Source organism: Crocuta crocuta, unplaced genomic scaffold, assembly GCF_008692635.1.
Source record: "Crocuta crocuta isolate KB4526 unplaced genomic scaffold, BGI_CrCroc_1.0 scaffold64, whole genome shotgun sequence".
Taxonomy (NCBI): Eukaryota; Metazoa; Chordata; class Mammalia; order Carnivora; family Hyaenidae; genus Crocuta; species Crocuta crocuta.
The window spans coordinates 1403284-1430197 of record NW_027530640.1 but is presented as its reverse complement, the minus strand read 5'-3'; the positions used below and the strand labels follow the sequence as shown (position 1 = coordinate 1430197).

Below are 26914 nucleotides of genomic sequence, written 5' to 3'. Positions count from 1 at the left end.
AGGATGTGGCGGAGGGGTCCCCGGCGGGGTGGTCTCTATTCCACTCTCTTCCATCATTTTTCTTCAGTTACAGTTTACTGCAAAGGTATAAAAATGTAATAAATACTGCACAGTAATCATGTGTATTTCTAGAGAATGATTATAGAAAATAATCAAGAGACAGAGATCTGTCTTTGCTATTTATAATGCCATTTACTTCTACATAAAGGATCTGTCCAAATTCCTAGGAAAATAGTCTGTGACTATGTTTAATATGCACATATGAGATATCCCATACACATATTTGGTAACTAGGAAATAATTTGAAGTTAACTAATTATCCATAAACTTCAAATAGTAAATTACCAATATAATTTTCTCACATGAATGTATATAAGATTGATATCTAGATTCCAGTTACTGTTACATTTAAAGTAAAAATGAATCATTAGTCATTAAGTATTACTAAGTATTTTGAAGAGGGAGGGGAGAGAAACTTAAGCAGGCTCCACACCTAGCGTGGAGCCCGACACAGGGCTCGCTCTCACAGCCCTGAGATCATGACCTGAGCCGAAATCGAGAGTCAGACACTTAATGACTAAGCCACCCAGGTGCCCCTATTATTAAGTATTATTAATATTACTTCTCTCCCCATAAAGTATTATATGTGGGCTATTTCTGTTAACATGAAAATAAACTCAAAATGTGCTCCATTCCCAGTATCTCTAGTTCACATGTTAAATCATAGTAACTGCTAAGTGATATGTCTCATGTACTGGAAACACTAACTTCAGCAAAAGTGTTATATGGTCCTAAGATAATAATGAACTACAAAATATGAAATTTCCTCAAAAATGAAAAATTTTCAAGCCTGTCTCAAATATAAAATCAAAACTTCCAAATAAAACTTCGGAATTTGCTTTTGATGTTTTTACTTATTTAACAAATATTTAAAGTCAACAGTGCCAAGCACTGTACCGGGACCTGTGTGCATACAATATATGCAGAAACAAACAGGATACGTACAGTCCAGTGTGAGACAACTCAATAATACCACCCATGGGCAATGAACTGAATTATGTGCTCGGTGGGTAAGAACACAGCCTTGAGAGGAATACAATTTTGAGTTGAAATGGAGGAAAGGAAATCATATAAGCAGAGATCTGAAAGATGTATAGAATTAAGCAAGGGAAAAGAATTAAGTAGAGGAGGTCCCAGACAAAGTAAAAATACCAGGAGGAGGTAAACAAGCCCTGGGGGGGGAGAGGGGACAAGACACATTCAAGAAAACCCATGTGCACCAAACAGAAAAGAAGAATTAAGACTGGAGACACAGGCAAGAGCCCACACCATGGTGAACTTTACACCAGGTCAAGGAGTTGGGTTTTTCAAGAAGACAAAAGCACCATACAGCACTCAAGCTGGAGATGAAATATTTGTCTTCTGTCTTAACTTTTTAAAAGAAATTTTAGAGGCGCCTGGGTAGCTCCATAGGTTAAGCGTCCAACTTTGGCTCAGGTCATGATCACACAGTTCGTGGGTTCGAGCCCCGCATCAGGCTCTGTGGTCACAGCTCAGAGCCTGGATCTTCTTTGGATTCTGTGTCTCCCTCACTCTCTGCCCCTCTCCCACTCATGCTCTGTTTCTCTCTCTGCCTCTCTTTCAAAACTAAATAAGCCTTAAAAAATTTTTTTTGAGAAATTTTAGATTCACAGAAAGATGCAAAATAGACCAGACAACCTGGGGAACCCAGGAAATTAACACTGGTGCAATACGAGTAACTACAGATTTTATTTGGATTTTCACCTGTTTTCACATGGGTGTATGTCTGTGTGTATGTAATTCTATGAAATTTCATCATCTGCAAAGACTCATGTAACCAACACAACAAGCAGGTTACAGAACTGTTCTATTACCCTGAAGAAACTCCCTCACAGTGCTCCCTTGCACATCCTTCTACTAACCATAAGCCGTGGCAAGTGACTATTTATTCACTATCATTTTCTCATTTCATGAAATGTTACCTAAATAGAATCATACAGCATGTAATATTTTGAGATCAGCTTTTTCTTTCACTCAGCACAATGGTCTTGAGATCCATCCAAGCTGTTGGATCTGTCACTGGTTGGGTATTTTTAACTGCTGAATAGTATTCCATCTCATAGATGTGCCACAGTTAGCTACTGGTCTGCTGAAAGCTAATCTAAGTAATTCCAGCTTTTGCCAATTCACATTTGTGTTCCAAACATGAAAACATTCCCTTGACCACAGTACGCAGATGGAGACACAGGGCAGTCAGAGTAAAGGCAGAAAGACTATTAAGAAGGATAGAATTCATATAACACTCTAGACAAGCGGCTCTCAAGTACAGGAGAAGAGGACAGGAGGTAGACTCAAGGACTGGACATGGATGTAGTGACAGGAAGAGGCACGATTTGCACAACTGCACAGATGTCTACACCGTTCACGAAGACAGGAATGCAGGAAGAGGTCAAGGTGTTTGAGGTCTTCTTTTTGGGGAAGGGGGCATTACACACTGTTTAATATTGGACATGTTGAGTTTAAGCTCCTTGAAACACCCAAGTAGAGATATCTGACTTGGTCTGCAGTTTCAGAGTAAGTGTGGGTGTGGATTTCTTCAGTTTACTGATAGCCTCTAAAGTCATGTTTACTGGGATGAGGTTACCTAAAAGGAGAATACCAAATGAAAAGAGAAGATAACTCAATCAACCCTTGAAAAATAGTCTGGCAGAAAGATGAGCTTAATGAGAAGTGGGAGATGAACTAAAAGAAGAAAACCAGGAGACTGTGGTGGCCAAATGCCAAAGAAGAGTTTCACAGCGGGAAGAGGCAGTGGTATCAAATGCTGTGGAAATGCCAAACAATGATATTTGAAAAATTCCATGTATTTCCGAAACTAAGATATGAGCGCAGTGAGAGCTGTTTCCATGGAAAGAGTGGGGCTAGAAGGCAGTTTCAACCAGTCTAAGGAGTAGAAGGTGAGGCAGAAACACAAAACACTTTCAAAAAGTTTGGTTATGAACGTAAAAGAAACATCTATGTCATCAAGAAAGAACAGGGATCAGGGAGGTAAAATCCTTTCATTCAGTACCTATACACCCAAGGGCAATAACCTTGAACACAAATGTCCTTGTGGGGACTTTATTGCTCCCTGTGAAGGCTACCTCTTTTCATCGCCCCATTTTCTATTGGTAATTCAGTTTCCTCCTACAGGTGCTGCTAAATCCTTCCATTGGCTGGTGGAAGTCAAGTTTAAGATAATCTTGATCTGTAAAATTAACGGATGTGTTAGCAAAATAAGCTATGCAGTGAAAACAACCTATAACCCAAAATAAAGCGTCAATTTTTTTCAGTCTTTATTAGATACTCTATTTAAGAAACAGCTTAATGATGATGTTGGATAAATGCTGTGTGCATAAACATTAAACCTTCTACTAAAGAAAAGCTATTGCAGTCACAGTGAAATGTCAAATGATAAAGGTTTTAGTGCAGAAGTCTCAGCATAAAAAGTATTCTTAATGTATGAACATTTAAGAAATTGATAAAAAATGGCTTAGAAAATTGAGCCCTCAGTCTTTGGCCAGACCCTCCTCTTCCAATTTGCTTCCTATAGGATTTTTCTGTTAAAAAAGGGAATGCCTACTTATTAGGATACAATAAAAGAAATGGAGGGGCGCCTGGGTGGCTCAGTCCGTTAAGCGTCCGACTGCAGCTTAGGTCATGATCTCACGGTTCGTGGGTTCGAGCCCCGGGTCGGGGTCTGTGCTGACAGCTCAGAGCCTGGAACTTGTCTTCGGATTCTGTATCTCCCTCTCTCTCTGACTCTCCCCTGCTCACGCTGTCTCTCTCTCTCAGAAATAAACAAAAACAAAAAGAAATGGACTAATGCAGCTTTGATGAATGCAAAAGGATCAAAAACAATTATTATTCATATTCTACTAGTGCAAAACACTGTCTCCACTAACAGACAAAACAGTGCCAAAGCAGGAAGTGAGTTTTGTCTTTGCATTCTCAGTTCTGATGCCAAAATAAACTTCTATGAACGTTAAATGAATGAAATAATGGCTGCAAAGGGGGAAAGCCTGGACTGTCAAAATGTGTCACTTTCGCGGGAAAGTACCCGTTGCCTCTCAAAGTACCTACTTTGAATGACAGAAATGGATATATAATTCTGCCAATCTAGGATAGGAGCTTTCCTTTCCTGCTAACCTGCCTGAAGCCGGCCCCGGGAAGGGAAGGAACAAAGAGACAGCAGAATGCAACTGCACACCGTCTCGAGAGCGGCTCGACCCGGCTGGGGGAACCTAGGAAAAACCAGCTACTTCCCAAGGCCGTGCCCAGTGTGTGCACCCAAGAGCTGGGAGAAGGCCGGGACGGCCGAAATCCTGTTCCTGGAGGCAGCGGTCTCCCCGCAGGCTCTGCCACGTCTCCAGGCTGGGCTGGGCCGGGCTAAGGTCAGCGGGCGCCTGCCGCCGGTCCCGCGCGACAGCCAGCGCTCTGAAAGGCGGAGCCAAACGGTCCGGGGCGCCAGTCTGGGTCCGCGCTCTGGAGCAAAGGGCCAGAACCGGACCCACAACACGCACCCAACAGGGCTGAGCGCGGGGGAGACTGCCAGCCTGGCCAAGCACGCTCGCACAGCCCACGCCCGGACTCGACGACACCGAGGCTCCGACGCGACCCAAACCATCCCTGGGCGCCGGCCCGCCCACCTGGCAGGGGCTGCGCCCGTTGGCGCTCGCATCTCACCCCGCCGCCCGCAAACACCCGCGTCACTGCCAAGCTGACGCTCACCTGGGGGCCCGAAGGAGCGTCTGCGTGGCAGTTGAAAAGCGCGGGGACGTGAAGCTCCGAGAGCTAAGGGCAAGGCTCGGAGATGACCACGAAGANCCTGGTCGCTCTTGGCCGGGCCCCGCCCCCCTCCGAGCCCGAAGACTCAGGTCAAACCCGTCTGAGCACCTCCGACCTGAGGTGCTGCTGCCGCCCGAGACGAGACCGGCTCTAGTCCCCTCCAGAAACATTCTTTCTGTAGCTCGCTCATGCTTTCCACTCCACCACCTCACACGCGACAACGGCACCTTCGTTACCAGGTGTAGCTCCCTTTATCCTGTGCCGTGGCTCCCCACGGGATGGAGAAGGGCCAGTCAAGGCCCCAGCTGCAGGCAGGACCAGGCTTCACAAACAGGGGACTTGCATGTTTGCAAAGATTTCCAGATAACAGCGGTTGGTTGCATCTGGACAAAGAAATAGAGGGTGGGTAAAAGGTAGCAGCTACTCTTATTTTCTCCTCAACCACAGTACCCGTAATTATTTTTTATTTTTAAAGATTATCAAATTTCTTAACCTTATGTGCGTCACTTAAAACAGTACTTGAAACAGTTTTGGCTCAATAATGTACATTAAATAAATAAGCAAGTGTCATTCAATAGACGAAAATAAGGGATTTGAAATCAGGAGTCTGGGTTTGGGGCCGAGACTACCCTAATGCCAGTGGTGCAGCTGTGTCCTTGTACGGGTCACTCAGCCTCTTCCTGTCTCCCTATTTCCATCTGTAAGCTGAGAATAGTATCATCTGCCATCTCTAACAAAGGCAGGTAACAGTCCAAACGAGATGTATGAAAGCACTTTTTAAACTAAGTGTTAAACACATGAAAATTTGTTTTTGCTGTTTCCAAGTTCCTTTAGGAACCCATTTATGGATTTCACATTAATAGACCTCCTGGACTTGACAGCCATGAGCACTATAAAATGCCTCACTACAGAGTTAATGGTATTTAACTATGCCCTAACTTCAGATCATGCTTTGCCACTATGATGGGCTGTTCCTTCTGGTGGTGACTCTTGTCCTATCCACAGAGAATGTGTGTAGGTAGGTATCTAGGTTACTCTTCTAAAAGTGCTGTTTGGGGTGGGGCTGAAAGTAGTTACCATCTCCGTCCTGTTTGGTTGAAACCCTTAAGGGCTCTAAGGTTAGTCTGCTTCTTCATTCATTCAACAAATAGTCATTAGTGGCTGCAACGTACTGAGCATGAGTGCTAGAAATGTAGAATGAACAAGACAGGCAAGGTCCTGACACTTCATTTTCATGGGACACAGACGCCATGAACAGAAAAGAGACCATGATGGGCGCTTTGAAGAAAATCAATAAAGCAATATGTTATAGACGGTAAATGATCACTTAGGATGAATGAACAAAGCTTCTCTGAGGAGATGGGGTTTGAGCAGAGACCTGTAAGGAAGCAGGCCTGCAGTTACCTGGATGGAAGGAAGGGCACGCAAAGGCTCTCAGTGAGAGTGCTTAGCACCTTTCCAGAACAAGGAAACTGGAACTGGGAGGTAGAAATGAGGCCAGAGAGATAGCAGGGCCCAATTGTATCCAGCCCTGTAGGCTCTGGAAAGGCTTTTGGGTTATATTCTGGGAGAAATGAGGAGTGGAAGGTTTTTGAGCAGAGGACTCACCAGATTTGACTTGAGGGTTAAATCACTCTGCTTGCTGTGACTGTAGGGGCAACAAGGATGAACGCAGGGTGGCCAATAATAGCATGTGAGTTGGCTTGTATGGCTAATTGGGCAGGGCCCAGTGATGCATGGTCTATTTTGAAGGTTGAGTTGTTATGGTTTACTGATGGATTGGATATGAGCTGTTACCAGTTTCCTAAGACTGCCCAACAAACCACCACAACTGGTTAGATAAAAACAACAAACATTTTTTTTCTCTCCCAGTTCTGGAGGCCAGAAGTCCAAAATCAAAGGTCAGCAAGGACTCTCCAAAGGCTCTGGGAGAGAACCCTTCCATGTGTGTCTAGTTTCTGGTGGACCTAGATGTTCCTGGACATGTACCAGCACAACGTCAGGCTCTACTTACCTTTGCATGGCCTTCTGTCTGGTGTCTCTGTGTCTCAAACCCCCCTCTACCTTTCCTGAGCATGCCTCCCATTGCACTGAGGGCCCATCCTAAATCCAGGGTGATGTCATCTCAAGATCCTTGGAGGGGGGTCTACATCCAATTCCCAAATAAACTCCCAGTCACAAGTTCCAGATACACCCATCTTTCAGGGAGGCCACTACTCTGCTCACTACATGGGCCATGACAGACAGGAATCAACCAAATAAGATTATGACCCTGACTTGCATTTAAAACATTTTACGTTTTACTTCCCACTTTCCATTTAAACTTCAAAAGAAGGTTGTGTGGCAGGTAATATTATTGTTCCAATATTAGAAGTAAGAAAACTCTGAGAATTGTGGGTAGACCTGGACTTGAAACCCAGAATTCTTTAGCTGTACCACAACAGCTGGCCTGCTTTGGGGTGCCAGTAAATGTGTTCCTAGATAGAGGGCAATGAGGGGCACTGATAGAAAATGGCAGCCTAATGACAGAACAAAGATCTGCTTAGTTTATTGAGTTACTACTAACAGATAGCACCAAGTTCTTCCTTCTAGGAGGCCTCTCATAAATATAAGAGAGTCCATTTTTCAGCCATAATGAGAGATACAGTGTTATAGTGGAAACTTGATTTTATCACACACGGGCAAACAGAACTATTTCCGACACGAGTTGAAGTTTTTCAGCTCACGTCAGAGTCTCTGCTTAAATATTCTTAAAATAGTCTATAAAATGTATAATATTTATATGGATATTAAAGCATGTATTTTGTTTTTTTAATGTTTATTTACTATTTTTGAGAGACAGACAGAGACAGAGTGTAAGCAGGGCAACGGCAGAGATAGAGACAGGCAGGCAGAATATGAAAAAGGCTCTAGGCTCTGAGCTGTCAGCACAGACCCCGACGTGGGTCTCAAACCCACAAACTGTGAGATCATGACCTGAGCCGAAGTCGGACGCTTAACTGACTGACCCCCCCAGGCACCCCTAAAGCCTGTATTTTGTGGTAGGAAGGAAAGGAGGCTGGAACTCTGGGCATCTGCAGCATAACCAGGACTGAAGGCAGAACTGAACCTGGTCAGAGATCCCATGGGCTGGACTGAGCAAATGCTCCATGAAGGCTAAGACCACGAAGGACACATTAGCATATGCATCAAGGGTACCGGCCAGCACATAGAGACCAGGGACCCACACCCAAGCAAACAGAAGTTTCTTCAGCAAATCTGAAGTTTCTTCAGCAACTAGGAAAGAGAAGTATTGATCCAAACATTGCCTGGGACATGCTTGGACTGCATGATTACGCATTGTTTATCTGGAATTCAAACTGAGGAGTTAAGCAAGGTGTGACTGAGAGTCTGCAAGGCAATGTGGTATAGATTGGGACATAGTTCTTGGTATAGACAACCTGGATTTGAATCCTGGCTCCAGCACCTGCGATGTCAATAACTAGCCATGGGCATGTCACGTAAGCCCTGCCTTGATTTCTTCACCCATAAAATGAGAATATATTAACACCTACCTCGTGTTTTACCTGAGCATTAAATGACTCAGTATGTGTGAAGTGCTGGTGTGAACAGAGACTGACATAACATTCTCTAGATAAGTGTTAGCTCTTTAACTACGATATTATCTAAATAGTCCTCTGACGACGACTTTTAAATCAAAAAGAATTTTACTCAGATGAGCCTGAGTTGTACATTTCCAAATTGTATTTGTTTGTTTGCTGTCAACTAAAAATTTCCTTTAGTTATAAATAGGGTGGCCCTGCCTCTCAATATGCCCAGGACTCTCCCAATTTAGGAACACTGTCCTAGTATAATTACTAAAAGTTCCCACCTTTTGTTCTCAAAAGTCTTCCAGTTTGGACAATATGTCTTATGGTCATTCTAGTTACAGAGATATTAAGAAGTTACTCTTCTTAAAAAAAAAAAAAGTTTCTCTTCTTACACATGAGCTACAGTATGAAAATTTCAATACTTGCCTCTCAACCACACACGTGTAATCACTGTAGCCACAGTCCATTTCTATTTGCTACAAAGAAGAACTTATCTTTATAAAATATATATATTTATAGAAACATTCTGGGGCACCTGGCTGATTCAGTCACTTAAGTGTCCGACTTGTGATTTTGGCTCAGGTCATAATCTCACAGTTGGTGGGATGCAGGCTCAGTCAAACTCTGCACTGACAGCATGGAGCCTACTTGGAATTCTCTCTCTCCCTCTCTCTCTGCCTCTCTTCTACTCGCATGAATTCATTCTCTCTCAAAATAAAGAAATAAACTTAAAAAAATCTATAATTCCTCATTGTCCGAATGAAAAAAAATCTTAAAAATTAAACTTAACCCTCACTTTCTAGATCCTTTCCTCTTCCTGCATCTTCCTCCGTAATTCCCAGCTGTTAGCTGCATACATCAGCCTTCTGGAAATCATCTGCCTTTGCTTCTATAAGCCCGCTACCTGAAATGCTTTTTTCCTCTTTCCATCTTCTGCTAATAGGTATGCCTTATTTTTGAAGGATCTGATCAAAGTTTACTTCCATTGTAAAACATGTCACATTGCATCTTTGTTGGTTGTACACGTCTATAGTCCTTGTTGACATAGGAGTTCCTTGACAGTAGTAACTATGTTTTTAGAATCTCAATACATTCGAAATTGTACTCTATGAACATTTTATTGTGTTGATTGGAATTTCCAATGAAGACAGAGGTGTAGTATACACGTCGCAAAAAGTCCTCATGACCCTTTTACTTCCCTTTGGTATGATTTCACTAAAAATAATCTTGTAGGAAAGAGAACAATATGCCTCCTTTGGCAACTTTGATTTTACTTTGAAAAAGGAACCAGGCAACAAGAGTGAGTCCTCCGGCCAAGGAAGTACTGTTAATATGCAGGAACATCTTACAAAGATGTTTTCCTAGACTTTCATGTTTTTACAAAGTCAAAAATTTGCACTACTTGAACCTACAGCTCCCAGTGCAAAATGACTCTTAAATATTTATATCTTATAGTAATGTTTCTCAGAGTCTTCGAATTCAGTTTTTTTTCCTCTAGGTGTTTGTATCACACTTTAGAAAAAGAGTAGGAGACACAACATGAATGTTCTTACAAGCATCTTCATTTTCAATGAATATTTAAATCTCACTAGTTGCATCCATTCTATGGCAATTCAGCACATCTCTGAGGCCTGGAAGTGAAATTTGGGGAAGAGAGCCTAGGAGATGAATAGATCTCATCCATGTAATTCGCATATAAGCACAACTGCATGTGAATGGCCATTGGGTGTCCTTCCCTCTGTGTGTCACAGAACTGCTTGTGAGCAGGTCATGCGGGGAAGGTGGAACACATACTGGATAAGGAATCTAGTACAATCACTAATTAGCAATGCAGCTCTGAGGTTATCTTCTCTGAGCTTTAATTTCCTCCCCTGACAAATGAAGCCTTGCTGAGGGATTTCTGCAGTGATATTAATTATGGTTGGCTTCCTAACGAGACAAGAAAAGGAAATGCTAACCCATTTGTACATACCAACACAGATGGAAAATCCTAGATGAAATCTTAAAACATGGAACTGAGGACTGGATGAGCATGAGGATGATAGACATTATGATTAAGGGTGTATTTTTCACCCCAGGAATAGAAGGGTCATTCCATTTCAGAAAAATGTTTTATGTGATAAAAGGCATCTGCAGAATAACATGGCAAATATCATACTTAATGACAAGATATTAGAAGCATTTCACTTAGTAGCAATGTAAAAGGAGGCAAAACTTTCTAACGTGAAAATAAGAAAAGAAAAACTATTCTTTTTCTTAAAATTTTTTATGCTTTATTTATTTCTGAGAGAGAGAGAGAGAGCACGAACAGGGGAGGGTCAGAGAGAGAGGGAGATACAGAATCTGAAACAGGCTCCAGGCTCCTAGCTAGCTGTCAGCACAGAGCCCGATGCGGAGCTTGAAACCACAAACCGTGAGATCATGACCTGAGCCGAAGTTGGGGGCTCAACCGACTGAGCCACCAAGAAAAACTATTCTTATTTGAAGTAAAAATTCCTGGTGAAATGATCCGGCACTCAGTCCTTGGGTCTCTTTCCCCAAGCTTCCACAGACCTCCCTGCCACCTGCTGGCCATTCATTGCTTTCAACATTTATATTCTAATGATTCCCACATTTATATGTCTAACCATAACATCATATCTAAACTCTACACCTCTTCAATAGCATTACTTCGATGTCTAGTCAGGAGGCTAATTAAAACACTTAATGTTTAAAAACAAAACAAAGGCACCTGAGTGACTCAGTCGGTTGAGCATCTGACTTTGGCTCAGGGCATGATCTCGCCATTTGTCAGTTCAAACCCCACATGGGGCTCTGTGCTGACAGCTCGGAGCCTGGAGTCTGCTTCAGATTCCATGTCTCCCTCTCTCTGTCCCTCCCCCACTCAGGCTCTGTCTGTCTGTCTCTCTCTCTCAAAATAAATAAACATTAAAAAAATTAAAACAAAGCAAAACTAAACGCTGTTCCATTTGTGCTCCCCTGGCCAAAAAATGGAATCTCTGGTTTTCCAATTGCTTTGGTAAAAAAAAAAAAAAAAAAAAAAAAGGAAAGTCAACATCCACAGTGATAAGTCATGTTGATAGACTTCTCACTTCATATGCTGTGAGGAAAAAGGCACTTCCTCTCCCAAACCCATAAGCCTGGGTTAATCCTGAGAACAAAGATGAATTCTACATATCTAACCGGTAATTCTCCGAACTGTCAATATCATCCACAGTAAGGAAAGTCTGAAAAACTGTCGCATCCAAGGGGAGTCTACGGAGACAAGATTATGAAACGCAATGTGGTGTGAAAACAAATGCCACCCAAATAAGAGCAAGAAAAACTTCTCTATTCAGACCTTGAAGGGGAGGCAACCACCACCACCAATGTTTGGCACAGACTCAAAGGGAGGCAGCAGGCTGGGAAAGCTTTGAGTGTGAAAAGAAGGGAAAGGCTACAGGGACACCCTCATTACAGGCTGTCGGCAAGAGGAAGCTGTAGCTCACTAGACGCACAGCGTTCTGTGTGATGGTTAGTGCTGCACATCTGGCTTTCTCTGATTGGTCCTAAATTAGAAACTGTCAATTATTAATCGAACTCTGACCATGTGGGGCTGATTGCTACAAGGATTGTGGTTTGGCTTCCTCGGCAGGTAGAGACAGGGTCAGAGGTCTCTATTCTTATATATGGTCTGGCCATTGTCCATGGGTACATTCAGTCTCTCAGTGGTATCCTGGTTGAGATCCTGGTTTTTATCTCACGTAAAAACTAAGGAAATCTGAATGCAAATATAGACTTTAGTTAATAGTAGAACGACAGCAGTACATTCATTGTAACAAAGGTGCCATACTAATGTAAGATGTTACTAAGAGAGGAAACTAGGTGTGGGGTATAAGGGAACTCTCTGTACTCTCTTCTCCGTCTTTCTGTGAATCTAGGGGTGCCTGAGTGGCTCAGTCAGTTAAGCGTCCAGCTCTTGATTTGAGCTCAGGTCATGATCTCATGATGTGGGAGTTCAAGCCCACATGGGGCTCACTCTGACAGTGAGGAGCCTGCTTGGGATTCTCTCTCTCTCTCTCTCTCTCTCTCTCTCTCTCTCTCTCTCTCCCCCCTTCTCTCTGCTTCTCCCCTGCTTGCACCCTTTCTCTATAAAAATAAATAAACTTTAAAAAATATATTAAAAAATCTTTCTATGGGGCTCCTGGGTGACTCAGTTGGTTAAGTGTCCAACTTCGGCTCAAGTCATGATCTTGTGGTTAGTGGGCTAAGGCCCCGCACTGGGCTCTGTGCTGGCAGCTCAGAGCCTGAAGCCTGCTTCAGATTCTGTGTGTGTGTCTCTCTCTGAGCCTCCCCTGCTCTCTCTCTGTTTCTCTCTCTAGCTCAAAAATTTAAAAAAAATTTTTTTAATTAAAAAATCTTTCTGTGAATCTAAAGTTGTTGGGAAATACAAAGTATGTTTTCAAAAACACCATCACTGTGAAAAACTCCTGGACCTCTCACTCCCTTTCACACTCTGCATCCAGTCCTCTAATGCATCCTTAGTCAGGATTTGATCACAGCTCATCCACCCTGCTGCTGTCACCTTAGCCCCGACTTCATCATCTCGCAGTTGGAAGTCTTCACTAGCACCCTGAGGGCCCCCCCCTCCCCCCGCTCCCGCTGCTACAGAACTTTCCCACAGAGCTCTGTGCCAGACCTGCAGATCAAGCCCCTGGCACCTGTCCATCTCGCTGTTCCTGGACTGACCCCGGGGTGTTTCTCGAGTGCATCCACCCCCTCACACCTTGGGCCCTTTGCGTCTGCTCCCTCCTGAACACTGGTTGACTTCCTCATGTCCTGTGAGTCCCAGAGAGGCCTTTGCTCAACCCCTGGCTTTCTTTTTCTTCCTAACACTTAGCACTTTCTGATGTTACCATATAAGCAGGGATACTTCTTTGCTTCCAGTTCATGCTCTGCATTATAAATGTAAATATCAGGGCACCTGGGGGGCTCAGTCGGTTAAGAGTCCGACTTAGAGGCTCAGGTCATGATCTCACAGTATATAGGTTCAAGCCCCATGTTGGGCTCTGTGCTGACAGCTCAGAGCCTGGAGTCTACTTCAGATTCTGTCTCTTCCCCTCCCCTGCTTGTGCTTTCTCTCTCTCTCTCTCTCTCTCTCTCTCAATAAATAAATAAACTTAAAATTTTTTAAATATACAAATATCTAGGAACTCAAGAATAACTTTCTCTGTTTTGTTCACCACTGTCTCCTCACTCTCAAACATCTGTGAAGTGAATGAATAAAGAAGCGAATGTACTGAGGGCCAGGAAGCTAATGCTGCAGGATGCTCTCATTCTTTTCTAAAATCTCATAATTTTGATACCATCAAATTAAGAAAAAAAATTTTAATCACTCTTTTTATTTTTTTTAATGTTTATTTATTTATTTTTGAGAGTGAGCAGGGTCGGGGCAGAGAGAGAGGGGGAGAGAGAGAATGCCAAGCAGGCTCCACGCCCTCAGCACAGAGCCCAATGCTGGGCTCAAACTCATGAACTGCGAGATCACGACTTGAGTTGAAACCAACCAAGAGTTGGCTGCTTCACTGACTGAGGCACCCAGGCTCCCCAAATTAAAAATATTTTCACAAAGATCAAGTTCTTTGTTTACTTCACACACATAAAATGCATTTTATTTGTGTGGGTCTGTTCCAAGTGGGCTCTGAAATGTGATTCGAGAAGGGAGGCCAGTAAGATTCCTGACACCAGCTGTAAGCGTAGGCCTGTGGCATTGTCCGAGGCTTAACTCTTTGGATGTCACAATTCCTGGAAATATTCTCAAATATTCACTCAAGCAATGTTTACTGACTGAAACACTATGCTGGAAGCCACGGGCCAGAAATATCATGAACTAATTCCTGCCCTAAAAGAGATCCCAGTCAGTAGGAAAGAAATGCATCCCAAACACAAAAACAGAATGAGGAAGACTGAGGGTCTCCTGACAGCTAAGCGCACAATGACAGGGAGAACATAAACTTTGGGACAATAACTACACGGCGCTGTGGAAAGCACCTTACCTTGTTCATACAGCTTTGGGGACAAGAGGAACGACAAGAACAATGAGGTAGATCTCGGTGGGTTTGCTCTTCAGACTGACCATGGGCCATTACTTTTATGGAAGGGGCCATTCCTTTTTGAGACGCTCTCTTCCCCTGGATCCATGATGCTGCACTAATCGTGTCTCTTACTCCCTCTGACTACTTCTTTCCTCTCACTAACTTTATTCTTTTCTTTCAGTCCTCCTGTCCCCTCATTTGAGAAAAACCTACTTCACATGGAGATCCTGCAGGGAGTCATTGAACAAAGGTTTAAACTCCGGCTTTGTCGCATTTTGTCCCTCCTCTTCCCAGACCCGCCCTTGCGAGAGCCACCAGAGGGACTTGCCTCACAGTCCTCCTACGGACACAGGCAGCAAGCAGCACACAGCTGACACATCTTCACTCTCTGGCTCTCAGGAGTCACTGCGTCCCACCCCCGGGCCCTCACTCCCTCATCTTCCTCTACAGATGCTCCCACATCAAAGCATCTCAACTTTTCTCGACTCTCAGTCCCAGTGGACATTCCCCGCGTACAGACAAGGCGAAGAATCTACTCCAAGAGCTTTAAGAGAAGTCCTCAGTTCCGCATGTCTGTCTCTGATTCTTCTCTACGACGTCTAACCACCTAGAAAGCTCACCCCCTTCTCACGCTCAACCAGGTAAGAAATAAACTCATCCTCTTATCCATGAAGCCATTTAAAAATTTTGCGTTTTCAATTTCATTGAAATTCAATTGAATAATATCACTATTATCCAGGACTCAGAAATGTGACAGCTCTGTCTCCTCCACCAACCATATTCATCAAGCCCCAGACCTGCTAAAGCTTCTTACTGCCTTGGAGACCACGGTGAAGCTCTGTGGGCACAAAGGAATCTTGGGAGATTTCCAAGGGAGCCATGATGATGCCAGGGCTAAGATGGTAGCAGTGGCATGGTGGGCACGTGCTCAAATGCTGACCCTGCCTAAGTCTGCAGTTTGCTCTTTCCAGAGACTGGATAGCAAGCACAGGTCTTCCTTGTTTAGTAAGCACAAATTCAGATTGCTCTGTTTTATGTGCTAAGCACTTTTAAAAAGTTTTATTTGATTTGGCATTTTTCATAGATAACATAGGGACACAGTGCAAAAATCAAAGGTACAGGGGCACACGGGTGGCTCAGTCGGTTAAGCATCCGACTTTGGCTCAGGTCACGATCTCACGGTTCGTGAGTTCGAGCCCTGTGTCGGCCTCTGTGCTGACTGCCAGCTCAGAGCCTGGAACCTGTTTCCGATTTTGTGTCTCCCTCTCTCTCTGACCCTCCCCTGCTCATGCTGTCTCTCTCTCTCAGAAAGAAATAAAACATTAAAAAAATTTTTTTTTAAATCAAAGGTAAAGAAAGGTGTGTAGTGACAAGTTTCTCTCACAAGCCTATTGTCCAACCTCATGGTTCCCCTCCTCAACCACTACTCTCAATCTCAGAGCCACATATATATGCATATGCATTCTCTGGTGTTTTTTACACAACTGGAAAGATGCCAGATATACCGTATTATACCTTAGTGCTCAGGGTGTATGTGTGTATAAAATACTGCCTCTCTCTACACACACACCTACTCTCACACACACATACATATATCTTGGAGCTCAATCCCTATCACTGTATTTACAGCTACTTCCTTTAAAAGAGCTACCTGAGTTTCCATTCAATGGATACATTGTCAATGATTTCTTGCACCAATTGCTGAACATAGTTGATTCCAATATTTTAGGATTTGCCAATATTTGCCGATACCAGCAAATCTGTATTGATTCTACTTAGATATGTGTCATTTTACACACATATGAACATCACTGTTGAATGAATTCCCCTATGTAGAATTACTTGATCAAGTGATATTTCTTGTGGAATTTTGATAAATACTCCCAAATTGCTCTCCATTGAGAATGTGTTAGTTTCTACTCCCACCAGTTAAGTAGGAGCCGGCTTTTCTCTTTCTTCTCCAAATGTAGTTTGTTATCAAATATTTGACTGCTGATTTGCAAGTGGAAAAGATATCCCTCTGCATTGGTCTTATGAAGAGTGAGACTGAACACTATACGTAATAAAGAGTCATTTGTATTTCTTTTGAAGTGATCTCTATCTTCTGTTATATTATTGATTTTTAAACATAGTTTATGGGAGGCTTTTATGCAATAAAAAATTAGCCCTATTTATGAAATACCTATTGCAAATATTTTGTAACTTGGGTTTTGACTTTGTGGGGTGGTACATATGTGTGTGTGCCCATATAGAAAGGACTCTACAGAGAGTCAGTTATTAACTTTAACAACCAATTCATCTATGTTAAAATAAAACTCAGATGACATTTTCATTGGAATCCTATTATATAAATAGATTGAGTTAGAGAAAATTGACATTTTTATTATGCTTTGTCTTCCTATCCATCAGTCTTTTTATATGCCCCAGTAGTGTTTGATTTTTTTTTTTACAGAATATAAAAATTTAGTATTTAACCTTTTCTTGGGTATTTTACCATTTTTTTGCCATTGTCACTGTAGTCTTTTCTTCTCTTGCATTTTCTGATTAGTACTTCTATATAGGAAGGCTATTTATTTATAGCATCCATTTTGTAAGGATTCACTTTATAGAACTGGCTTGTTTCCAATAGTCAATGAAGCGATTTGCTTCTATTTACTCATCCCTTACCATATTTGCACTTATTTATTTCTATCATCTAATTTTCTTAAGTAGATCAAGATTTTGCTTGTGTGCTACAAGGTGGTCCATTATCTCCAAATATTTTCTGGATGCGTGAAAATAACGTGAAGGCATGAAAACTTCACTCCATGCAAAGCAATTATACCTATGACTTTCATTATTTATACGTTCTGTCGACAAACATTTCTTCTTCACTAGCTATGTCATGAACTGAGATGCGGGAATGGAAATCTCCTATTTCCTCTTAGGTTTCCTGTAATCTTTCCTTTAATTACACTGCCACCAGGTTATGTGATTCATAGGTATCCGTAATGGTGAGATCATCAAAGTGGATGTGCCCTTCTTATCTTCTTCACATTTGCCTGACAGGCCTTTGCTCATCCTTTGCTTTTCAATTTTTAGGAGCTTTTTTACTTTAGGTATATCTCTTGAATTTGGAAATAAAATTACGTCTTGCTTTATGATTAAAACTTTTATTTTTTCTTTCAACGAGGAGTTGCTCAGCTTACTTTTATTTATATGACACATACGTTTAGTTTTTATCTGACATGTTTTTCTGTTATATTTTTATAGTATTTTGTTGTATTTTCCATAACGTATTGTATGTGTGTATTAGCTGATAATTTAGAAAGTTCATGTTTTTGTTCTAATTATTACCTTCATAGTTACTACTTTATGCAATATAGTATCTATGGAAGAGGAAACCAAGATATTCCCATGGCCTTTCCTTACTGCTACCCACCCATTTCAGGTGACTATTTTTGGTACTATCTACCCTCATGTTTTAATTTTTTTTTAATTTTTTTACTTTAAAATTTTTTTTCATGTTTATTTATTTTCGAGAGACAGAGAACAAGCAGGAGAGGGGCAGAGAGAGAGGGAGACACAGAATCTGAAGCAGGCTCTAGGCTCTGAGCTGTCAGCCTAGAGCCCGATGCAGGGCTCGAACTCCCAGACTGTGAATTCATGACCTGAGCTGAAGCTGGACGCTTAACTGACTGAGTCATCCAGGTGCCCCAACCCTCATGGTTTTAAACTAAACACCTCTGTTACTGGATTTGCAGTACAATCCCCAAGAGCCTTCTCTATCTACCAGGCCATATCTCCCACCTCAACCCCTTACCTCATCTGAGAGGCAAAACCAGAGATTAGAACAAGCCAGAAACCCAATCCCTGCAGCAGAAAATCTGACAGGGCCAATGCAAACATCAGTAGCTGTTGGCAATTCTGAGATCTTATAGTTTCAGAAATCTGGAGAAAGAGGAGCGAGGAGGCACTCAGGAAAGCAATAGTTTCAGTTAAGTTTGGAGAAGCAAAAGAAAAGGAACTTTCCTTTTAAGACTATGCATGAAAATGAAGTACTCTTTAAAGTTTGTAAAGTTGGAGACTGTGAAGCAGGTCAGTGAAGTCAAGTTCATGTTCTGAACATGGGGGTTTGGCTGCTACCATCAACAGAAGAGAGGAAGCTTCTTGCTATAAAGCCTAATGCAGTGCCTGAAGATTAAGAGGGAGTTTGGGCTTTGCTTCTTTGTAATGGCAAAGGTTGATCTTCCTGTTAGGTCATCTCCTGCACTGACAACTATACTTTTGACGGTGCATTCCTCCTCACAAGTTCTTGCCCCATCCTGCCCTCCAACATTTACTATCAAGTCCCAATATGCACAAAGAAAAGGAATGCTAGTGGGGTATCTGAGTGGCTCAGTGGGTTAAGCGTCCGACTTCAGCTCAGGTCATGATCTCATTGTTTGTGGGGTCAAGCCCTGCATTGGGCTCTGTGCTGACAGCTCAGAGCCTGGAGCCTGCTTCAGACTCTGTTTCTCCCTCTTTCTCTGCTCCTCCCGTGCTCATGCATACCCCCCTCTCTCTCAAAAATAAAGAAACCTTAAAGAAATTTTAATAAAAATAATAAAAAAGAAATGTGGAGTGCCTATGGTGTAACAGGCTCTCTCAAGAGATTTTCCTATGTTAGCTCAATCAAACTCCAAATAATTCTAAGAGGTAATGTTATTATGTTCATATTCTCATGAGAAAATATAAAAGCCAAAGCCCACACAAATGTTAAGTGGTGGGACTCAAATTTTTGTCAGATTTCAAAACTCTCTCTTTTCCTTTTTAATTAATAGTCTGTATTTTAGAGCAGTTTTAACTTTACGGTAAAATTGAGTGAAAATTACAGAGTTCCCATATACCGCCCCATAACCAAAGTTTCTCACATGTTAACATCTTGCATTAATGTAGTATATTCATTTCACTGATGAACCAATATTGATGATATAGTTTCACTTCCCTAAAGATCCCCAATGTTCCCCCTATTCACCCATCATCCTGAACCCCTGGCACCACTCATCTTTAAAAAATTTTTTTNTAACCGACTCATCTTTTTAATGTCTCCATAGTTTTGCCTTTTCCAAAATGTCATATAGTCAGGCAGTAGTTAATCTTTTCAGACTGTTTTTTTGTTTTGTTTTGTTGTTTTGTTTTTTTACTTAGTAGCGTGCATTTCAATTTTTCCTGGTCTTTTCCTGGCTCAATGGCTCTTTTCTTTTTATCACTGAATAATATCCCATTGTATGGATGCCTGCTTATATATTCTCCTATTTTTTTTTAAGTTTATTGATTTATTTTGAGAGACAGAGCAAGCAAGCACTGTTTCTTTCTTTCTGAAGAATTTCTTATAACATTTCCTGCTACGCAAGCCTACAGTTAACAAATTCCCTCAATTTTTGATCTTTGAGAAAATCTTTATTTCTCTTTCACCTGTTTCAATGTTTTATTTATTTCTGAGAGAGAGAGAGAGACAGACAGACAGACAGCCTGAGCAGGGGAGGGTCAGAGAGAGAGGGAGACACAGAATCTGAAGCAGGCTCCAGGCTCTGAGCTGTCAGCACAGAGCCCGATGCAGGGCTCGAACCCACGAACTGTGAGATCATGACCTGAGCCAAAGTCAGACGCTTAACTGACTGAACCACCCAGGCACCCCTTTCTTTCGTTTTTGAAGGTAATACAGAAATCCATAGAAACAGAAATCTACATTGTGGGATTCTCTTTCAAAGCTTTAAATATTTCATGTCAATTTCTTTTTATACATGCAATACATGCCACCTTGAATATGTACATATTTTTCTGTCCTGATTCCAGCCTAATAGATTTTGTGTATGCTGATGAGCTCATGAACACTCTTCATATACATACATATTTTTTAAGTTTATTGTTTTTTGAGAGAGAGAGAGAGAGTTNATCTACATTGTGGGATTCTCTTTCAAAGCTTTAAATATTTCATGTCAATTTCTTTTTATACATGCAATACATGCCACCTTGAATATGTACATATTTTTCTGTCCTGATTCCAGCCTAATAGATTTTGTGTATGAACATGAGCTCATGAACACTCTTCATATACATATTTTTTAAGTTTATTGTTTTTTGAGAGAGAGAGAGAGAGAGAGAGAGAGAGTTAGTGAGCAAAGGAGGGGCAGAGAGAGAGGAAGAGAGAGAATCCCAAGCCCAATGAGGAGCTCGAACCCATGAACTGTGAGATCATGACCTGAGCCGAAGCCAAGAGTCAGCGGCTTAATGGACTCAGTCACCCAGGTGCCCCTTGTGAGCACTGTGCTTCATGATTTCATGATAGCTACAATGTACCTTTATTTCTTTTATACTTACTATTTCCCAGTTGCTGATCCAAGCATTTTACCAAAACTACATTCCTGTCATAATAATTCTCTGAAGTAGATATTATTATTATCATCCCCATTCTACAGCAGGGGTAACTGAGGCAGAGAGAGACTAAATTTCCCAGCATAATAAGCATGTACAGTTGGCACCCAGGCTTCAACCAAGGTTTCTGGATCCAGACTGTGCTCTCATAATCTCTTGGTATGATCAAGTTCTTGATAAAGGAAGCACAGCTGACCGCAGAAACATTCACTATAAAATAGCATTTTTCATCACCCTCTCAGCTTTCATGTTTTTTTTTTGAAGAATCCCTCTCTCTACTAAACTATAAACTCCATCAGAATAGGGATTTTGCTTTATTTTTGTAACTCAAAGGTCAGGGCACTCAATAGATAGCTGATGATTTGCACTGAATGAGATCATGACAGTTTACCTATAATTACGCACCCTTTAAGAACATTAAAAGACAATTTTAACTCATTTATTCATGAAACGTGTGCAAATTAAAAAAAAAACCTAGCAGAATTGAGATGCACGTAGTGTTTAACAATGAGTATTCATCAACATATGCACATAGAGAAGACACTCTCTTCCTGTCATAAGTAAGCTTGTTCCATTTCCTCAACCACAAAGTGACGGACTGGACTAAATAGTATTGAGAGCTCCATCCAGTGCTTTCTAAATTCTGTAATTTTAATAACTTAACCCCTAGTTTGAAAACATGTTTGTGTCATCTTTATAAATATCCACTAGGGGGCGAAACAATGTTTCTCTCCTAAGTAACATAAGTGAAAAGAGGAGGCTAGTTCCACAGCATCAAAGGGTGCACATCAATTCTTTGCCACTGCAGACACGACTCTTAAAGCAAAGCAGCCATCCAAATTCTTCAAGTTTTATGTAAATCTTATGTGAGATTTATTACTTGATTTGTCTCACTGTTTCTGGGAATATTCTCCCTGGGCCAGAAGAGGGAGCTCCAGGCTTGTTTGTTTTTTAATTTCTGATCTTTCAACATCGGATCTTTCAGATCTTTAAAAGCCTGAATTTTCCTAGACTGTTTAAAAGGTCAAATGAAATGCAGGAAATGTGCCTTCATATGTCTACTTGGTTAAAGAAATTAAGTTGCTGTTAAGGAACTATTTATGTAATAATATAAAAATATTATCTCAGTATCACAGTGTTTAAAAAATTAATTTATTTGCTACCATGTTAGCCATGCAAAGATAAAAAATAACTTTGAGGGTGCCCAGCTGGTTTACTCAGTGGAACATGTGACTCTTGATCTCAGGGTTATGAGTTCAAGCCCCAGGTTGGGTGTAGACATTACTTAAAAATTAAAAATAAAATTAAAAAAAGAAATAATTTTAAAGAACCTCAAATATTAAAATGAAAAAGAATGAATCATTTTAAAAAAACATAGAGTATATCAATGACATAATAAAATCTATAAGCAACATCCTACTGGCCATTTAGTAAAGATTAAAATCTTTATACAGGTAAATTTTTTCTATATATTTATATATAGGATATATACATATTTACATTTTTCTTTAAATTAGATTATAATACACAAATTTTGATACACAGGAATTTTCTTCATAATTTTTTTTCTGATTTCATTATTCTTCTTTGACAATGACTCACTTAGAATTGTGTCTTATATTTTCCTATACATGACGATTTTGTTCATCTTTTTTATTGATTGATCTCTAATTCTATTGTATTGAGACACAAGAACATCGTCTATATCATGACAGTTCTTTCACATTCAATGTTGAGACTTCCAGCGTGTGTGTGTGTGTGTGTGTGTGTGTGTGTGTGTGTGTTAAGGATTTATATTTTGGGTGCAGGTTGGTTTGTGTACGTGAAACAAGATATGACTTTTTTTCTAGGTTTTATTTATTTTTGAGCAAGAGAGAGAACAGGGGAGGGACAGAGAGAAAGAAGGATAGAGGGGAGCCCAAGCAGGCTCCTCACTGTCAGTGAAGAGCCCAATGCAGGGCTTAAACTCACAAACTGTGAGATCATGCATGATCTGAGCCAAAATCAAGATTAAGACACTTAACCAAGTGTCTCCCACTCAGACACCCCAAGATGTGACTTCTTTTGTTGTCTTGGTGTTTCAGGTGAAGTCAGGTAGCTGGTCCATATACATCCTTGTTAGGCATTCTAAGAGAAGGAGAAATTAGGTTCACTACCTGTAGGTTATCACTCACTTATAGATAGTATGAGACTAGCCTAGGGGATTGGTTATGTAATGATGAAAGGTCAGAAAGGATATATTTCTTTTGAGAGAGTAGGAGAGCCTCAGAGTTTCTCCTCTCCCTCCAGACCTGGTGCTAATGCCACTCTCATTTTAATCAAGGTGCACATTTCAAAGAACTGATCAGAGAGTTAGATAGGTAGATGCTCCCTAGAATTTGGGGACACGGTAATTAGTACGTGATCTGTGAGTCTGTATTGAAAAGGTGAGGGTCTGGCTAAAGCAGTCTGTCCAAAGATGTGATATACTTTCACCGGCTATTAAGGTAGAAGCAGATGCACAGTTCTTTCAAGATCCAATGGATGCTTGAGAGGGAGACACCCCCAACAGCATGACTGGGGGTGCGGGGGTGGAGGTGAGGTGACTATGACAGAAGGGTGAACCATTGGAAGCTAATGGCCAGGCAGGGGATTTAGAAGCTGCCATTAATAAAGTTGTCTCAAGGAGCACCTGGGTGGCTCAGTCAGTTGAGGTCTGACTCTTAATTTCGGCTCAGATCATGATCCCAGAGTCATGGGATGAGTTCCACAATGGATCCGTGCTGGGCTTGGAGCCTGCTTGGGATTCTCTCTCTCTCTCCCTCTGCCCCTCTCCCTTGCTCAGGCAGTCTCTTTCTACGTACAAAATTAAAAAATAATAAAATAAATAAGGTTGTTTATTTAAAAAAAAATCTCATAGAAGTGCCTCTTAAAAGAAAGAGACAGAAATTTGGGGGTGGCAGACAGGACATAGCTTCGTCCCAGACCTTAATTCTGTTGAGCTTTGCAAGGTTGTTCTTTCCTTAATCCCTTTTTTATGCACCCCCTTCTCTTCCCCGGTGGCTAAAAACACATCTAGGAAGTGAAGAAGGGCATGTACAAGCCAACAATCACATCCTACTTCCCCACGTAGGCTTTTGAACCCATGACTGCTGAGCTAAAAAGAATCATCTACAATTGGGTAAGACTGTGGATTTGGTCATAATGGACTAGACTAGATATTTTTTAAGGAACTAGAAGAGCTAAACTTGTCAAGGTTACATTTAGAAGAAAGTCCTTAGAGGTGGAAAGATTAGCTGGTTTCTCCTTGCACATTACAACAGCCACTTTGACAGTTTAATACATTGTATATAAAGACACAAACAAATATATCTGTATCTTTATCCATATCTATACCTATATTTATTTCTACATACACAATCTACACATACACACACACACACACACACACACTCATTTATATTCACTGAAGACTGTTAAATATGCTTTCAAACATGTTGTACTTTTCCCAACTTAGACATTTTTCACCTTTCCTTGAAATTCTTTCAAGTTTTTCTTTATAAATTTCTTTATAAACCTAGGCTCTCAAGGATTCAGAATTATGGTTTCTAGCTACAGTATTTTATCTATATCTAAAACTTGGCATCCCTAATAAATCTTTTACCTTACAGTCTATATGGTTGGACATTACACTAGGCAACTTTTCTATGGTATTTGTTTGCTGTATCTTTTCCCCTCTTTGCAATGTCTACGTTCCTGCACCACTATGCTCTAACAATGTCTTTTAAATAGCATAGAGCTGGATTTTATTATCTCATTTAAGACCCTTTGACTTTTATCTGACAAGTCTATTTTATTTTTATTTATATTTTAGATTTACTTCTATAATCTTACTTTGTACTTTTATTTCTACAATTAAAATTTTTTTTATGTTTTATTTATTTCTAAGAGAGAGAGGCAGCATGAACAGGGGAGGGTCAGAGAGAGAGGGAGACACAGGATCTGCAACAGGTCCAGGCTCCAGGCTAGCTGTCACCACAGAGCCTGATGCGGGGCTAGAACTCATGAACCGTGAGATCATGACCTGAGCCAAAGTAAGATGCTTAGCCGACAGAGCCACCCAGTCACCCCTTATTTTTACAATTTTTAAAGCTTTTTCCTTTTCTTTCAATTGGATCAATAAGGGGTTTCATAACCTTTTTCCACTTCACTGGCTGCCCCCCACACTGACCTTATTGCTATACTTTGTGGGTATGCTTAATTGAAAAAGTTAAATTTCTTAAAATAAGAAATTTAAAACCCAGAGCTCTTATGTTTAAGGCTTATTACCTAAAGGAGTAGGCTCAGCCTTCCTATTCTTAAATCCCACTCCCCAGAAGCAACCCCTTTGAACACTTTTAACTCTTCTAATCATGGCTGTATCTCTCAATAACATTTGTTATGCTACTTTTAATTTGTAGACACTATCTACTGAGTTACTGCTAAGGCTATTTTCCTAGGATTTTTCTCTTTTGAATTATCCTGGTTTTACATTTATTTTTATTTTTTGAGAGAGAGCAGGTACATATGTGGGTGTACAGACAGGGGAGGAGCAGAAAGAGAGGGAGAGAGAATCTTAAGCAGCATCCATGCTCAGGGCAGAGCCCAACATGAGGCTCAATCCCAGCACCCTGGGATCATCACCTGAGCCGAAATCAAGAGTTGGACACTTAACTAAGCCATGCAGGCACCCCGTCCTGATATTTTTAAAGTTTTTTATTTATTTTTGAGAGCGCTCTCTCCCTCTCTCTTTCTCTCTCTCTGAGCAGGGAAGGAACAGGGACAGGGATAAAGAGAATCCCTAGCAGGCTCTGTACTGTCAGCACAGAGTCCAAGGACTGTTTCAAACTCATGAACTCCGTGAGATCATGACCTGAGAAGAAACCAAGAGGTGGACGCTTAACCGACTGAGCCACCCACACGCCCTTCTATCCTTGTATTTTTATATTGTCTTTCGTTCCCCTAGACCTCATGACTTATTTCTTAGTTTACTCACTTGTTTTGAGAGACTACATCTTTCTGTAGATTACTTACCAAGGAGGTGCCCAGAAGGCAAATTTTTCTCTGAACCCGCATGTCTGGAATATATATATTTTATCCCACTATGATATTTGATTATTTGGCCAGATATAAAAGGTATGAAATTCTAAATTGAACATCATTATCCCTTGGAATCTCAAGGGCATTTTCTCATTGCATCTTGTCTTCTAATATTTCTGTTGGAAAGTGCAATGCCGTTCTCTCTGATTCTGTGATTTCTCCTGGAAACCTTGGTCTCTTAATATAGTGTTCCGATATTTCATAGTGATGTGCTTAATAATTAACTATTTTTTCTGGGGCACCTGGGTAGCTCAGTCGGTTGAGCATCTGACACCAGGTTTCAGCTCAGGTCATAATCTCAAAGTTTTTGGGTTGGAGCCCCTCGTCAGGCTCTGTGCTGGTGGTGTGGAGCCTGCCTGGGATTCTCTCTCTCTCTCTCTCTCTCTCTCTCTCCTTCCTTTCCCCCTCCCCCTCTCTACCCTTCCCCTCACTTGTACTCTGTCTCTATCAAATAATAAACTTTAAAAAATCTTTAAAAAACCACTTTTTTTCTCCATTCATTCTACTGTGCTCTCACTGGGGTGTTTCCAATCTACCTTCCATGACCTTTCTCCCCTCAAAGTTTTCTGTATCATGTCTTTGATATTTTCCTTTTACGGGTTTTCTGTTCTCTCTTTCTAACCCCGCTGTTATTTGGATAGTAGAGCTCTTGAATTGTCCTTTAATTTTCTTATCTTTTCTCTCCTATTGCCAATCTACTTTCTGGAATATGCTTTTTAACTTTGTATTCCAACTCTTCTATTGAATTTTTTGTTTTTGTGTTCCTGCTTTTCCTTTCCGAAAGCTTTTTCATCCTCTAATTTTTCACTTCAAGTGTATAGTAACTTTTGCCTTTCACAGAATATTAATCATGGTTACGCAGACTTATTTGCTTTATCTTCCAAGCTC

General features: G+C 41.1%; 1 protein-coding gene across 1 annotated transcript in view; it reads right to left on the bottom strand.

Moving 5' to 3' along the window:
• PRRC1 (proline rich coiled-coil 1) overlaps positions 1 to 4886 on the bottom strand; it is a 37594-nt gene extending 32708 nt beyond the window's left edge. The window contains exons 1-2 of the mRNA XM_077768578.1: positions 4792 to 4886; positions 6 to 77 (exon numbers count right to left, since the gene is read on the bottom strand). Of these exons, the coding sequence (XP_077624704.1) occupies positions 6 to 57 (52 nt within the window). The 5' untranslated portion in view covers positions 58 to 77; positions 4792 to 4886. The remainder of the gene's footprint in view (positions 1 to 5; positions 78 to 4791) is intronic.
• Between the last annotated feature and the right edge of the window lie 22028 nt (positions 4887 to 26914).